This window comes from Magallana gigas, chromosome 9 (assembly GCF_963853765.1).
Source record: "Magallana gigas chromosome 9, xbMagGiga1.1, whole genome shotgun sequence".
In the NCBI taxonomy this organism is placed as follows: Eukaryota; Metazoa; Mollusca; class Bivalvia; order Ostreida; family Ostreidae; genus Magallana; species Magallana gigas.
The window spans coordinates 7,548,507-7,563,982 of NC_088861.1; the positions used below are offsets into that span (position 1 = coordinate 7,548,507).

The 15,476-nt window shown below is 32.1% G+C and overlaps 1 protein-coding gene and 1 long non-coding RNA gene across 3 annotated transcripts in view; one reads left to right on the forward strand and one right to left on the reverse strand.

Moving 5' to 3' along the window:
* Positions 1 to 4,649: 4,649 nt before the first annotated feature.
* The window catches only part of LOC105349111 (uncharacterized), a 28,028-nt gene continuing 17,201 nt past the window's right edge, over positions 4,650 to 15,476 (reverse strand). The window contains exons 25-28 of the mRNA XM_034477382.2: positions 13,786 to 13,856; positions 5,779 to 5,887; positions 5,558 to 5,674; positions 4,650 to 5,099 (exon numbers count right to left, since the gene is read on the reverse strand). Of these exons, the coding sequence (XP_034333273.2) occupies positions 5,055 to 5,099; positions 5,558 to 5,674; positions 5,779 to 5,887; positions 13,786 to 13,856 (342 nt within the window). The 3' untranslated portion in view covers positions 4,650 to 5,054. The remainder of the gene's footprint in view (positions 5,100 to 5,557; positions 5,675 to 5,778; positions 5,888 to 13,785; positions 13,857 to 15,476) is intronic.
* Positions 7,257 to 12,394, forward strand: LOC105334957 (uncharacterized). 2 transcript variants are annotated; one of them, XR_010709216.1, is made up of 5 exons: positions 7,268 to 7,481; positions 7,598 to 7,776; positions 8,245 to 8,314; positions 8,911 to 8,985; positions 9,461 to 12,394. It is a non-coding gene; the product is annotated as an uncharacterized lncRNA (long non-coding RNA). The 2 variants fall into 2 exon arrangements; XR_004600124.2 differs by having other exon boundaries at positions 7,257 to 7,776.

The window sequence follows — 15,476 nt, forward strand, 5'->3', positions numbered from 1 at the left end:
CTTCTTGTTTTGAGGTTTCGTCACAAGATACTGACTCCAATCAATATTGTTTTATTTTATGTGTTCTCTTGTTGAGAAGACATATCAGTAACAAAATGTTGAAAATTTCATATCATTTTATTTGATAATTTTCAAATTATTCTATTTTGTAGACGTTTTGTTAAGTGTATGTACACTTGTAGTATTTTTGCATGATTCGACTCAACACACCATAGAAAAAAAATTGACCACTCCGTTGTATACGCTTATAGGAATGAGAGTACCAATGCACCGGCTGTTGACATCAGACCAGTGTTAATACAAGATTGAGCCGAGCAGAAAAAGGTAGGGCTTAGGTGATTGGCTGAATAAGTTGTTGAAATAATGATCATTTTCAATTAAAATTATCAGTGTTTAAATTAAATGATGAAATGAGGAAGTACTGCATGAATTGGTATTTCATTTATATGCAATAGTAATATCATTATATGCAGTGTTAGCATCATTATATGCAGTGTTAGCATCATTATATACATTGTTAACATCATCATATACGGTGATTACATTCATTATATTCAGGGGTAAATTTTTTTATATGAAATGGCATTATCATTACATTATGTCGTCAGATCATTATGTGCAGTAGTTTGTTCATTATATGCTATGAATAAATCTTTATATGATATGACAAACTCATTTCATAAAGAGATGAACTTATAAAGTATTGTCGTTCAATTGTTATGTTTTGTGGTACACTCTTCATGTGCAGTTGCAAAATCCTTTTATGCAGTGCAACTTCTTGACATTGGTGATAAGTTCATTATATGCAGTACTTACATCATGTTATGGTGTATTAAAACCATTATGTATGGTGGTAAAACCTTTGTATATTGTGGGGAAAGTTTTACATGCAATTGTAAATCCTTTATATGATGTGACAATTTTAATATATGCCGTTGTTGAGTCATTCTATTATGAGGTCAGTTCAATGGAATGGTAATTTCTTTATATGCAGTCGTAATTCTTTATGATGAGGTTGTAAACTGGTTCTCGCCGAAAAGTTTTAATGAGGAAGTGGTCCAGTTTTCTTTTTATTTGAGGAAATCAATTAGTTAGTTCATGTCATCGGGTTTGAAGGATTTGAGACTAAATAAGGTACAGTTTTCTCCTTCAGCTAGTCAATGTATTTGTCAAAACATATATTAATATATATGTAAAAGGGAAACAATGTACCTCACTGCACTCAGATATCGGTATGTAACTTTTTAAAATATGCAAAAGTCAAGTTGGCCTTTTCCATTTTAAAATGATGAGATAATTATCTCGTTTTAACGAGAAAAGTTCTCTTTATTATGAGTTAAATGTCTCGTTATTACGAGATAAGTTCTCGTAATTACAAAAAAGATCTCGTTACTACGAGTTAATTATCTCGTTATTACGAGAAAAGATCTCGTTAATATGAGAAAATATCTCGTTATAACAAGAAACGATCTATATAAAATGGTGCTTTCATTGTTCCACATGTATTCTATGAGTCTCTGTATGTAAAATGGATGAAAATATATTAAGAAATTCATAAAATAAGGAGCAAAGCAGATTGATTAATAAATTAGTTGACCAATTTATTATTATGAAGGATAATTCGTTTTCAGACTCCGAAATGCTAACATACAAAAACAGTTATTTTCAATTTAGGTTGTGCCTGAATATATAAAACACAATCCGGGGTAAATCCCGTATATCCATGATTGAAACTATATAGTTATCTGTAGCTAATGAAATTGTGTTTGTATGACTAAGACTGTCTGGTTTTTACTTTGCAGTGGGATTGTAGTATACGTTGAAAAGTAAAATTACATCAAGTTCTTTCCACTTATTATTATGTAAAATCCGATCATTTTATGTAGAAATTAATACATAATGATCTTTGTTATTCAAAAATAATCAAAATTGAATTAATGTTTCTTGAAAAAAAAATAGACTGAAAGGGTGAACCAATCCACTTAGAGGTCTAAATCTGATGAACGAGGAACACTTTTTATATTTTCACTATAATGAATAAAAAAAACTACTATCATTGTATTTTATCATAACGAGATATTTTCTCGTAATTATGAGATAATTAATTCGTGATATCGAGATATTAAAATTTTTCTTGTAATTACGAGATCTTTTCTCGTAATAACGAGATCTTTATCATTACACTAATAACGAGATCTTTTCTCGTAATTAACAAGAACTTTTTTTGTAATAACGAGATAATCAACTCGTAATAACGAGATCTTTTCTCGTAATTATTAATATTTTTATGTGGCCATATTCGTGGCCATATTCGTCTTTTCATAATTGTTACTTGTCTCTACAAAGCGTGCCACGTGACATCAATTTCGTTTTGCGTTTCGACATAACTAAACATGCGATTTGCCTTTGTTACTGCAAAATCAATACATAATTTGAAAAGTCTTTTTTTGATAGATGGTATTTCTGATCAGTTTAGATTTGTCTTGTCTGCTTATTTTTATACATATAAACATTGTCTCTTGTTTACGGCGGCGTGGAAGGGCCAGATGAAAAAATAATTAAATCTTATTTGTTCGGACGAAATAGGATTTGTTCGGACGAATAAGTTTCCGGTAATTCTTTGGACGAATTAGGATTTGTTCGGACGGATTAGATATTAGTTCGGACTCAAATTCCATTTGACTGTTTCTATTATTATCTAACACACTGATGTACATTAATAATTTAGTTGATTTTCTTATTTTTTTTACAATAAAGTTTATTAAATTGTAAAAAGAAAGATTTAAATATAAACAATAAAATGCTTTCTTTGATGATTCATGCGGGTTATGAAGGTACTAAATATACCAGTATATATACCCCCACCTGACTCGCACGAGCATAGCATGACGGCACGAGCGCCGCACGTTCAATCACATTGGCGCACGTTCAATAGTCCGATCACTTGCGCATTCCTACCGCATTACTTTCATTGTACAACAGTCCCAAATAGACGCAAGATATATCGGGAGATTTAATTAAATGCGTTTGCATCGCCAAACGGTCCCATAAGATCATGCGAATTTCGTACGAATACTTTTTTGTGAATATTTCGGCAAAAGTTAGTGATTCAAATCTAAATTTGTCGGTCGCACGAATATGTTGTCGCCTCTTTTCATGCGCAAATTTTGAAAGGGTTTTATTAAAGGGATGTAGAGTGATTATTTATTCCTTAGATTAGTGCAATGACCGTGTCATTGGGGGCTACATGTAGTACTGTATACAGGGGTATTTTTCCCCCGTGTAATTTTCGCCCTTGAACACTTGCAATCGGTTTCGCCCCGTTTTAAATGCGCACAAAATGTGTTAAAAGAGAGATCATTCGCCAAGCCCTAAATTCGCCAAGTGGCAAGAAGGGCAAAAGGGGGGGGGGGGGGGGGGAAGGGGGGGGGAATAAAACGGGGCGAAAAGTTCCGTGTATAAAGTAGTTTGAATAAGGGTATATATGTGGAACCCGGGGCAATATTTTACATTCCATTTGAAATTGTCTTTAAAAATTTATTTTTGTATAAATGTATTTTTATATATATATATATATATATATATATATATATATATATATATATATATATATATATATATCTTTAAATCTAAAATTGGTCAGAAGCACCAACTTTGTTTTAAAAGGGCATGGTCACGGTTTTTGGTCAAAAATTATTTTTCCGATTTTATTGTTAACAATGCTTCAGTAAGGCATTCTTAATAAGCAGCTAAAATTTGAGTGTCATTTGTTGAGTCATAAGCAAGTTACAGATCTTACAATTCTTTGCTATGTAAACAAAGTTTTTGTTTACATTTTGAACGTTGAAGAGAAAATGCCAGTTTTAGACCTAAAATGAATGTTTTAAACGTTTGGAACTGTTTATTTATGCTTAAAATGAATAAGAAAATAGATATATCAATTTGAAAAAGTTTTTTAGTCGTATATCGAACATATGTAAACAAAAACAGGGCACGAGCCTTGTTTACATGACAAAGACTTGTGGGCACTGTATCTTGCTTGTAACTTTACAACCGACTCTAACATTTTGGGCCATCATTACAAATGCATTCCTAAAGCATTGCAAATAACAAAAACAGAAAATAATTTTGACCAAAATCGTGACCATGCCCCTTTAATTTATCAAGCCATTTGGTGTCGTGACGCATGCATGTTAACTTTATGATACTATAACTCACATGAAATAGTACATGTAATATATTTGAGGCACAAGGAATCATTCTTTGATGATTATGAGGTGATCATTATGGCCTGGGTGTTATCACATCAACTATGGCCCGAGGGCTTTATAATAATTACGTGCAACATAATGATCACTTCATAATATTCAAAGAATGGTTTCTTGTCACTTACAGTTTTATAATTTTCAGCAATTCTACTATTAAATGTACAATTGAAAAAAAAATATATTGACATGTTTACGTTATTTTCATTTCCTATAATTAATATGCAAACCCCACTTGTGCCCCAACAGTACGTCATTCGCTAACTGATGAAATGTATCGAAGAATATTTACGTTACATTTGATTTGTAGTGACAGACACCGAAAAACGTAAATATGTATGATTTAAAACTTGTATGTGACTTTCAAAAACCCATAAGCCTTCACAGTTTTGTATGCAATTTAATTCATTTGATAAAATTGCAAAACATGGAAAATGCTTCAAATATATTGATGCATCATATTTTTACAATCATATAGCATTATTCAAAACATTATCATTCATCTTTTTAACAAAATGTTTTAAACAACTTATCAAGAGACTTACAGTAGTGTAAAATCTTATATCAACAGTACATCAGTAAAAGAACACATGCATATCATTGTACTTACGGTCTAAAGAATGTGAGTCAACAATTCCAACTAATAAAAATAGCGTTCATCACGATGGTTAAATATCTCAATTCAGGTTTTTTTTCTGGATAAAGCATATAAGTAACTCCCAAAATACTTTACACAATACATGTACTTTAAATGTCTTGAAGAAAAGGGGAATAGTAAATTTAACGCCTTTACGTCTTCAAGCTTTTCTTAATGTCCCGAATATGTCCATTGACCTGGAAGAAAAATAGTATTTGTATGAAATATATATAATAAAATATGTTTTACAAAGCTAAAAAATTATTTAATATCATTTGAATTAAGTGGAATTTACCGGTAAGTTTTAGATCACATTCGCTTTTAAAGACTCGTGAGATGGATATTTCCGTTGTACGCATAAACAAGAGAAAAGCTGTCTATGTGACAGCAAACAAGGTTTTCTTTTGTATGAACAGTATCTATAATCCACTTGTCAACACAGAATTAATAAACACTACCTAATATCCAGAGAAATGGAGTACTTTATATGCAGGTTTTGGCCAAACCCCCCCCCCCCCCCCCACTAAAATCAACAGCTAGTATTTTTTCATCGGTACAATAAGGATACCCTTTTGGCAGCCGCCCGCCCACTGGCCTGCCATTATATATTTTTTATCCCATACAACCTCTTTGAGTACCTGACTAAGAAACTTACTATTGACGCAGCTTCTTCAAATTTTTCATCATCAATATTTTCAGTTGACCACAGAATAACGCCTTCATAATTATAATCCTCTGGCGTGAATATTTTCAAATGCAAGGAAGAATCAATCTTAAAATAAAAAAAACAACAACAAAGTATACAACATAGTGTTCGGGTTATACAAGTTCATAATAAAGTCAAATTTTAGAGTCTACTTCATCAAAATCAGGTACCTCCTTCACTTGTTGAGCAACTTTGTCGAAGTTGCTACCGCTAAAGCCAAGCAGGATTTCCCATGTTTGTATACTTCCAGATTCAAAATTAAAAACTCGATGTTTGCCACTGAAAATATGAAGGAAAAAGGCTAATGTACTCAAGTAAATTCAACAAAAGTGTATTTCAAAGGCATTTTTTTTAATGTGGGTAATAATGATGAAGTTGATGTGGTATAATATAATGATAAAGTTGTCCTTATTTATTAAACGAAATACTTGGTAAGTTAAGCCGCACCAAAATCTTTAACCCTTTCATTCAATTAAAACAAGAGATGTTTGTGAAACACTAATGCTCCCCTCCCTTGGAAACATCTATGTAGAAAATGAACGGAAACTTCAAATAATTGGATTTTTTTGTAAGTCCAAGGCGCATAACTTTGTCAAAAAATGCTCGATCGTACCCAAAATTGAACTTGACCAAGATATTATTATGATAAATCTGTATACCAAATTTCATTTCAATATGATAGTGCATCCTCTGCGAAGAAAATGAACGGATACTGAAAATAATTGGAAATTTTCTACGTTCAAGGGGCATAACTCTGTCGAAAATTGCTCAATGGTACTGAAAATCGAACTTGACTTAGATATTATTATGATTAATTTGTATACCAAATTTTATTTCAATAGAAACAGACGGACAGCAGCAAGCAATATGGGGGGGGGGGGCATAAAAATTCATCACACTCAACATCATAAGCATGGATTTTATCACGCGCTTCCAGATGTATCACCCCTTAATATTGAAACATGGCATATCTTCAATGCTTTAGAATGAAACTTTTATCAATCTGGCAATTTGATGAAACTGTAACACCTGAAACATGGCGAGTACAAAAAATATTCTGTAAATTGTTCATGCACCTTCAACGCAACACTGGTCCGAAAATAACATACAACTACCTGGAAAAAATCCTGCTCCAAAAACTCCCAGACATTTGCGCCGGCAAAAATTCCCTGACTTAAGAGGCAGTCTACGATAGAACCATGCAAAATCAAAATTTTATAATGAAGGGTGTAGATTAATTTTCATAGTTTATCTGGATATATCTAAAGTATATTGTCTATTTTATCAAATTTTCATGGTTAAATTTATCTGCACCACTGAAATCCCCCAGATAAGACCATTTCTATTTTTAGCTCATTATTCATAATAAATTTCATGCATGAATAAGGCTAATTTCATAGAGTCATTTAAGTATTAAATAGAGTTTAATCATACATGGAGTCAGATTCACATAAAATCTGATACAAATACCTTTGATTTGGTGCACACATATTTTTTAATTCATTCGTTGATTTTAAGCTAGATGATCAAATATTATAATAAGATAGGTAATGTCCAAAACACACTACTTCTCTTAGTAGGATATAAAACCTCAAGAAACGTTTTAAATTTAGAGTTTCTTGGTTCAAACAATAGAATTATCCATAAAAAATTATATTTGAATGGGAATTTGGTTGCAAATAAATATTAAGCTTATATTCCGGTGTTTAAATTCGGGATTTTTACAAATTAAATTATCTCCCTTTGTGGAACTCTCGTGTAAAGAAGATAAAGAAGAATGATTGGAGAAAGCCAGATGTCAACAAAATGGATGGTTTGAAATGTAGTTTTGGTGAAAATTGTAAAGAGAAAGCAGATAATATACTTTAGGATTGTAAAAAAAACACTTCAGCACACTTGAGATATTTTAAATGTACCTCTGAGTCAGATTTTGTACAAATACCAGAATTATCGTGCTGGTGTGCATGGGTTGAGGCTGTCAAATTTCAGCGGGCGTACATGTGCTAAACACAGGCAGGAATATGGAATTCAGTGGAAAAGGAAAAGGAGAACATGCTGTCATTCACTACATAAACAATCTCAATCTGGCATAATCGCGAGTGGAATTACATTCATTCAAAGCCGAGAGATATGGATGAAGCTGAGCACACATTTTCCAACTGGTTCTGGTAAGAAAAAATTGCCTTTACCCAATGACATAATTCTTAACAAACCAAAAATATTTATATAACAGTACTCTTATGTGTACCAGTAAATATTGCTAGGACAAACTCATGTATGTATGCATAAAATAAATGCACATCAATATCAGATTAAAACTGCCCCCCTCCCAATTTGATTAGATATCTATGGAAAAGATATACAGTTTAGTTTTTATAGTGGTATAGTGTTCTAAACTTAAAATTTACTTGTTGAAATACTCATACAAATTTGAAAACCTATTTTTATTATTCAAGGAATGAATTAGTGCTTTTATAAACCCATGCTTGATCTCAATTTCCTTACCTGTTGTCACTGATAAATTATTGTTTTGATTATGAACAAAAACTCTGTTAAATGAACCAACGTTTACGGGGAAATTAATGCATAATGGACACATCAGAATGATCAGATGTTTGGAATTTTACCATTAATAGGTGTTCGCAGAAAACGCATTGAGAGAAAACTGTGTCAAGATTAATACAGATCTGAAGGAGGAGTTGAAAGGTGTGTTTTTTACACAATTGATTGACTGAATTATTATGATGTATTCAACTCATAAAACTTTGTTGTACATTACATATGAAACAGAAAATATAAATACAAAGGAGTTGAGGAGTACTACATGTAAGAACAAATGTTGTCCAAAGATATTTAGGGGGGGGGGGGGGGGGCATGCCAGGCTTGGATCTTTCATTTAAGTATTTAAGAGAAAAACAGGTTTATATACATAAAAATGTCTTAAAAATCAAAGGGAATTTCAAATGGTTAATGTATTTGTCCCATTAAGATAGCATTATAGTTTGTATTCATGCTAAAAACTTATTTAGCTGGACAACATTAGATTAATTGATAATAACAGTGTCTTTTAATGGTTAAAAATCTTTAATCATCTACACTTTATATTTAGTTATTTTACAATATGTCTATTGAGAGTTCAACTAATCAACATTTGGGATATCCAATTGATACTTGTATATGTACATTAGATATTGTGTATGAAAATCAGAAATAAGATTTGGCTATATTTTTGTTAAGATATAGACTACATATACATTACAGGTATATTAGATATACATTAAATGTACCGTACTCTTTTGTAGAAATATGCTGTTTATTAGAGAGAACTACAGATTCTGAAGCAATGGATGCTGATATATCTTTTTCTAACCCAAGAGGTATAACAGTGAAAAAATATTACATGATGTACAAGATGATTAATGACGCATACTTGGCATTATTATCATAGATTATCATAGATATTCCAAATATGAATTTTTTGACCCTTTTCATTATTGCCGCATGGGTGGTATATATGTTTCTTGAACTGTATGGTTGAATTTCAGTTTTACAGTTCAATGAGCTTAAATGTGATTCAGGCACAAGGACAATGCTAAATGTAGATAAAAGTCACTGTGATCATCTTAGGGATCGAGGTCATTCAAAGATTGGCTGCCACTTGAAATGATTATTTTATGTAAATTTTACAATGCATAATTTTTTCTGAAATGTCATATAGTTGTTATTAAAGCTGTCAATGCTTTACATGTGTATTATAGTGGTACATATATGTGTGTATCCAACAGCTGAGTTTAGTCTAATACTTTGAATACATATATTTTAATGAATATACCGGTATATATTTATTTTCAGATTTTGATCTTCTGTCATCACAGAAAACTGTGGGGTCTGATCAGTCCAAAGATGAAAGAACAGGGCATGAAATCTTAAATGAAGCTGTGAAATTATTGTCATATGGAAAGTACTCCCCTGTAAAATCACAGCCATCTATGAATCTTGATCAACTTCAGTATTCAAAGAGAATTGTGATACATGCATGAATTCATATTATTATATTTTCATGTTAAATACTACTCGAAAACCATTGTCAACCTCCGCTTCGCGTCGGTTGACAATGGTGTCCTTGGGGTGTCAATTTCAACTGTTACCCTCCCAAACAGGCACTATTTATATAATGTTAGTCCTCTAATAGCACTACATGTGTATGAGTTGATGACGTAATTAAGTCTTCTAATAGCGCTACAGGTATAAATTGATTATTTTAGGCCATTAATAGACAAACATGTATCAATTGAGGATGTAAGCTAGATAATAGCACTTCATTAATGATTTGATGATAAGAGTTGTCTAACATCACTTGTATGAATTGATGATGTTATTTGGCCAAAAGTGCTACATGTATGAATGTTGGCTAGTAGCTCTACATGTATGAATTAATGATGTTAGTTATTTAATAGTGCTACATGTATGAATTGATAATTTTATTTGTCTAATAGTGCTACAAGAAGGAATTGATGATGTAAGTTTGCTAAAAACATTACATAATTAATATATGAATTGATGTTGTCTGTTCTATAATAGCATTTCATGTACGAATGATGATGTTAGTCCTCAATTAGCACTACACATATATGAATTGATAATGTTTTTGTACTAATAGCGCTACAGGTATGAATTGATTGTTATTTGGCCAATAGCGCTACGTATATCAATTGAGGATGTAAACTTTATGAATGATTTGATGATAAAAGTTGACATATAGCACTAGTGTGAATTGATGGTGTTACCTGGCTAGCTAATTGTGCTATACGTTTGAATTGATGATGTTCTTAGACTAGTAGCGCCACATGTATGAATTGAAGAGGTTACATGTATTTGGCTAACAGCGCTACATGAATTAATGATGTTATTTGGCCAATAGTGAAACATGTACATACATGAATTAATGATCATTGTTGTCTTAAATTGCTACATGTTTAAATTGATGATGTTATTTGGCAAATAGTGATTCATGTATGAATTGATGTTGTTTGGTTATCAGTGCTATATGTATGAATCAATGATGTTATTTAGCTTTTAGGGCAACATGTATGAATGATGATAAAGGTTGTTCAATAGCACTACATGTATGAATTTATGATTTTATTTGACTAAAAGATAAGTGCTACATGTGTGAGTAGTTGTTGTTTGGTTATTAGTGCTACATGTATAAATTGATGGTAATACATGTATTTGTCTAACAGTGTTAAATGTATGAATTGAAAATAGATGTCTTATACGGCTACATGTATAAATTAATGATTTTATTTGACTAATAGCACTACATGTATGAATTGATGTTGTTATTTGGCCAAAAGTGATACATGTATTAATTGATCATAATAGTTGTCCACTAATGCTACATGTATAAATTGATGATTTTACTTGACTAATAGCACTACATGTATTATTGATGATGTTATTTGGCTAATAGGGATACATGTATTAATTGATGATGATAACTTTCTAAATTTAAATTAATTGCACATCTCTGTCTTTTTTTCGTATGTAACTGAATAATGAATATTTCAATTCACTGATTTTGTATCTTTTTTTCTGAAATTAAAATTCTCTTTCCGATGTATTCATTGAAGGTTGAAATTTGGTTGTATTGCATATTTTATTTCATAGCTTTGTAAACAATGGCTTTTCATATTTCATGAAAATAACTGCAATAATTTGGTCTTTGCTTTTTGCTCCATTTGAAGCAAAGGCTCATTACAAGTATTTCTTATAAATGAGTGTTACATGTAGGCTTTTCAGGATTTTTTTTTTCATATCAGGTGGTTATATGTACATTTTGAAGTTTATAACTGTAACAAATAATCCATGAATATTAAACAGGTTATTTATTAAGGGTGTTGTTTACTCAGGGTTTGAGTTCTCGAATTCGGATTGTTATAAAGTTCAATGTCATGAGTAAAATTTGTTCTAAACACAAAAAGTATCTGTGAAATGAATTATTATTGACATAACATTCGATAATTCTACTATATTATGGAATTATGCCAAAACAAAAATAGACTTTTAGCCAAACAGAGGAAATTCGGACTAAATTTTGCAGATTTTGTTTTCTGCTAAAACATTTTTGGAAGTACTCTAATATTAAAAGTTAAGATTTTATATTTTAGTCTATATAAATTTGCATATTTTCTGGTAGTTTTACCTCATTTATTCATTATGATAACCGTATGGCATGAATTTAAAAAATATTGAAATATGCTTAAAAACGTGAAAAGACACCATATCTCAAAATTTTGATCATTGACCTCATATAAACTATATGCCAACAGAATAAGACCAATAAAAGTAGTTTAATACTATAAATGTTTTTATATTATCATCATTCAATTTTTTGTTAAATTGGATCAAAAATGGGTAGGAATTTGAAAAGTTATAGAGGAAATTCGGACTGGAATATTTATAAAAATTGTGAAGGAAAACTTACTGCTTTGTATGTATTTAGTGTCACTGCCATTCATAAATTGTATTTCATTTTCAAAAGTGTTGAGCAATTTGTATTATTTTCACAATTAAGAAAATCTCAATCATAGTGTAAAATTTTAAGTGATTTTCCTTTAATTTTCCAAAAATATACAATGGCCATTAACTCAAAAAGTAGGTCATTGACCTACTTTTTTGAAAATGAAAAATAACACTACAATAAAAGGTCTATAACACACAATAGTTGGTTTTTCATTATCATCAGTGGAATTTTTTTTCATTCTGAGTAAACGTCATCCTTAAGTTAAAGATTGTTATTTGCTGTGTTCTTCTCAGATATCATCTTAACAATATACTTATGTTGTAAACTCTGCTCAAAAATACAAATGTATATGATAAAAAAAAATGTTTGATATGTACATTCATTTAAATTTGAATACATGTAACATGAAATCCATTGTTATTGTATTTTAACAGTTTTATGTCAAAGCGGATGCTTATATAAATTGAGGTGCTGTGGGACATCTGTCGATTTTAATATGGATTAATGTACATTGTGATTGAAATACTTTCACCGGTTTAAAATTTTCAAATTTTACAATATTTAACCAAAAAAGAGCTTTTAAAAATATTTGGAGAGGTAAAAATTGTAAAAACCCAGAGCGGGAGTCAAACTCATGACTTACAGATTCGTAGTACACCCTCTAACCCACTGCGCGTCGCTGTTAGGTGACAAACTTAATGGTCCAAGTTTCCTTTCAATCGCAGCCCCCCCCCCCCCCCTTGACTGAGGGCAATTCATAGTAATTCTGTGTGTTTAATTTTTAAGACTACTTAATTCTCCATTACTACTTGTTTTATTTGGCAAGGAAAATCTAAATAATTATGTAATAGCATTTTTCTTACCCTAGATAAAAGTGCACCATGTCCACCCCAACCCCCTCCCAAATCCACCCACCCCCCAAAATTTCCACAGAATTTCATTTGCAACCAAATTCCCTCAACCAGATTAAAGATAAATAAAGACCATATAAGCTGACAAAATATTATATTAATTGATGCGTTTCTTGGGCAGTTATGCCAGTTTTAGTGCAAATAGGTCAATTTTGGTAAAATTTCAGTATTTTCATGAAGTTAAGGCCCACATATCTTTGTGTATTGTGTTTAGAAATTTAAATTCCTTATTATTCAGAATACCTATGGGTTTTCACAATGTGAAGAAACGGGTTTCATTCAATTGCAGTGTGTAATATTTCCAGTAAACTAAAAAGAATTGTATGCTGTCTAATTTTTCAAAAGTTCTATAAATAGAACAAGGGGAAACCCAAGTGCCATCCGTTTCCATAGTTACTGATGTAATGTAATAAAAATCATTCTCATTATAATCAAGTTAGATTATCATGAATATCTGTGCCAAGTCTCATGAAATTTCGATATACTTCCATTGATAGCCATTTGCATGGTTCTATGGTAGACTGCCTCTTAATAAGGTTATCTTTAGTTAATAGTATAGGCTTTGATAACTTTGAGAATATCATGAACCTTCCTCCCGTATAAAAGATGAGACAATTCATTCGCTGACAAATACCATGTTACATGCAAGTTGTTTATCGAAGTTGCGAACACAACAAGGTTGGTTGATAATTAAAGTTTTGTACTTGGACAGTTTTGCTACTATATAATGGGAGCAATACCTTTCCAGGTCTTCGGTGTCTGATATGAACATGTCGAAGAACTTCTCAACCTTTTCCCTTTCATGATTAATCTAAAAGACAGAAAACATTCACTTGGTTGATAACGATAATTATAAATAACTCAAAACAAGAGGCCCATGGGCCACATCGCTCACCTGAGGAACAATAGGTATGATAAAGTCAGCTTAATGGAGTCATAATACAAACAATCTGGACAATGTACAATAATACATGTAGATCCTGTATAAATAAAATCCATTTTTCCCCCTTGGAACTCGGATAGCCCTGATTGCTGCCATTATTTACAAGAGCAGACTTTAATCACCGCTCCTGCACATATATAGGGACTCAACGTTACGCAGGCAGGAATGACCGCATACCTACGCAACTGAACAAGTACCAACGTTAACGCAAGCAGGGATGACCACACACTTGCGCCAACATCTCAACCTAGCGCAAGCAGGGAGTACCGCACACTTGCGCTAGAAAGGCCAGAACACCAGCAGGGATGACCTTACACTAGTGCTCCGCCGCAACCACTACCAATACAAGCAGGACTAGTATGACCGCACACTTGTATTAATGCGATACAGGGCAGGAACGACCGCACACTCTGTATAGGAGGTTAGAAAAACATGAAGATTAGATAGAGCAGGGATGTCCACACACTCAATCTATCCATACCTGTTCAAGGTTAAACCGAAACAGTCGCTCCTCGAAATGCAATAGACACTATCCCTATATATGTGCCGGCCTAAAATAATTCACTAATCCGGCCTAACCCAAAACTACTGATGCAGAACAACTTACATACATTGAATATTTATTATTGTATAAAAATAATCATCACAATAATTGGTTAACAGTGGATGCATTAATTAAAAATAATCAAGAATCAATAAATCAAGGGCAATAACTCAATACAGTAATACAAAAAGATTCTAATGAAAAAATAGCTGCCTGCTTCAATTTTATAGTCATATCACATGTTGAGTATTGCAGTTCTCAAAAAGATCCTTTACAATTGTTTATATATGGGATATTTAGCTACATCAAACTCTGAACCTTCTTGTGAGGCTGAAGAATTGTCCTGGAGCCAAAGTCTTAACAATTATAAAGAATCATCTTGCTGATTAGTTTCTGAGAAGAAGATTTTTAAAGATTTACTCTATATATTCCTATGTAAAACTTTAACACCCCCCCCCCCAATGTGGCCTCACCCTATGTCCTATGTAAAACATCGACCCCCCATTGTAGCCCCAACCTTCCCCCGGGGGTCATGATTTTCACAACTTTGAATCTACACTACCTGAGGATGCTTGCACACAAGTTTCATCTTTCCTGGCTGTTTAGTTTCTGAGAAGAAGATTTTTAAAGATTAACTCTATATATATTTCTATGTAAAACTTCGACCCCCCATTGTGGCCCCACCCTACCCCTGGGGGTCATGATTTTCACAACTTTGAATCTACACTACCTGAGGATGCTTCCACACAAGTTTCAGCTTTCCTGGCTTTCTGTTTCTTGAGAAGAAGATTTTTGAAAATTTATCGAAATTTTTCATTAATTTCTAATTATCTCCCCTTGAAAACGAGTGTGGCCCTTAATTTTCACAACTTTGAATCCCCTTTGCCTAAGGATGATTTGTGCCAAGTTTGGTTGAAATTGGCCCAGTAGTTCTTGAGAAGATG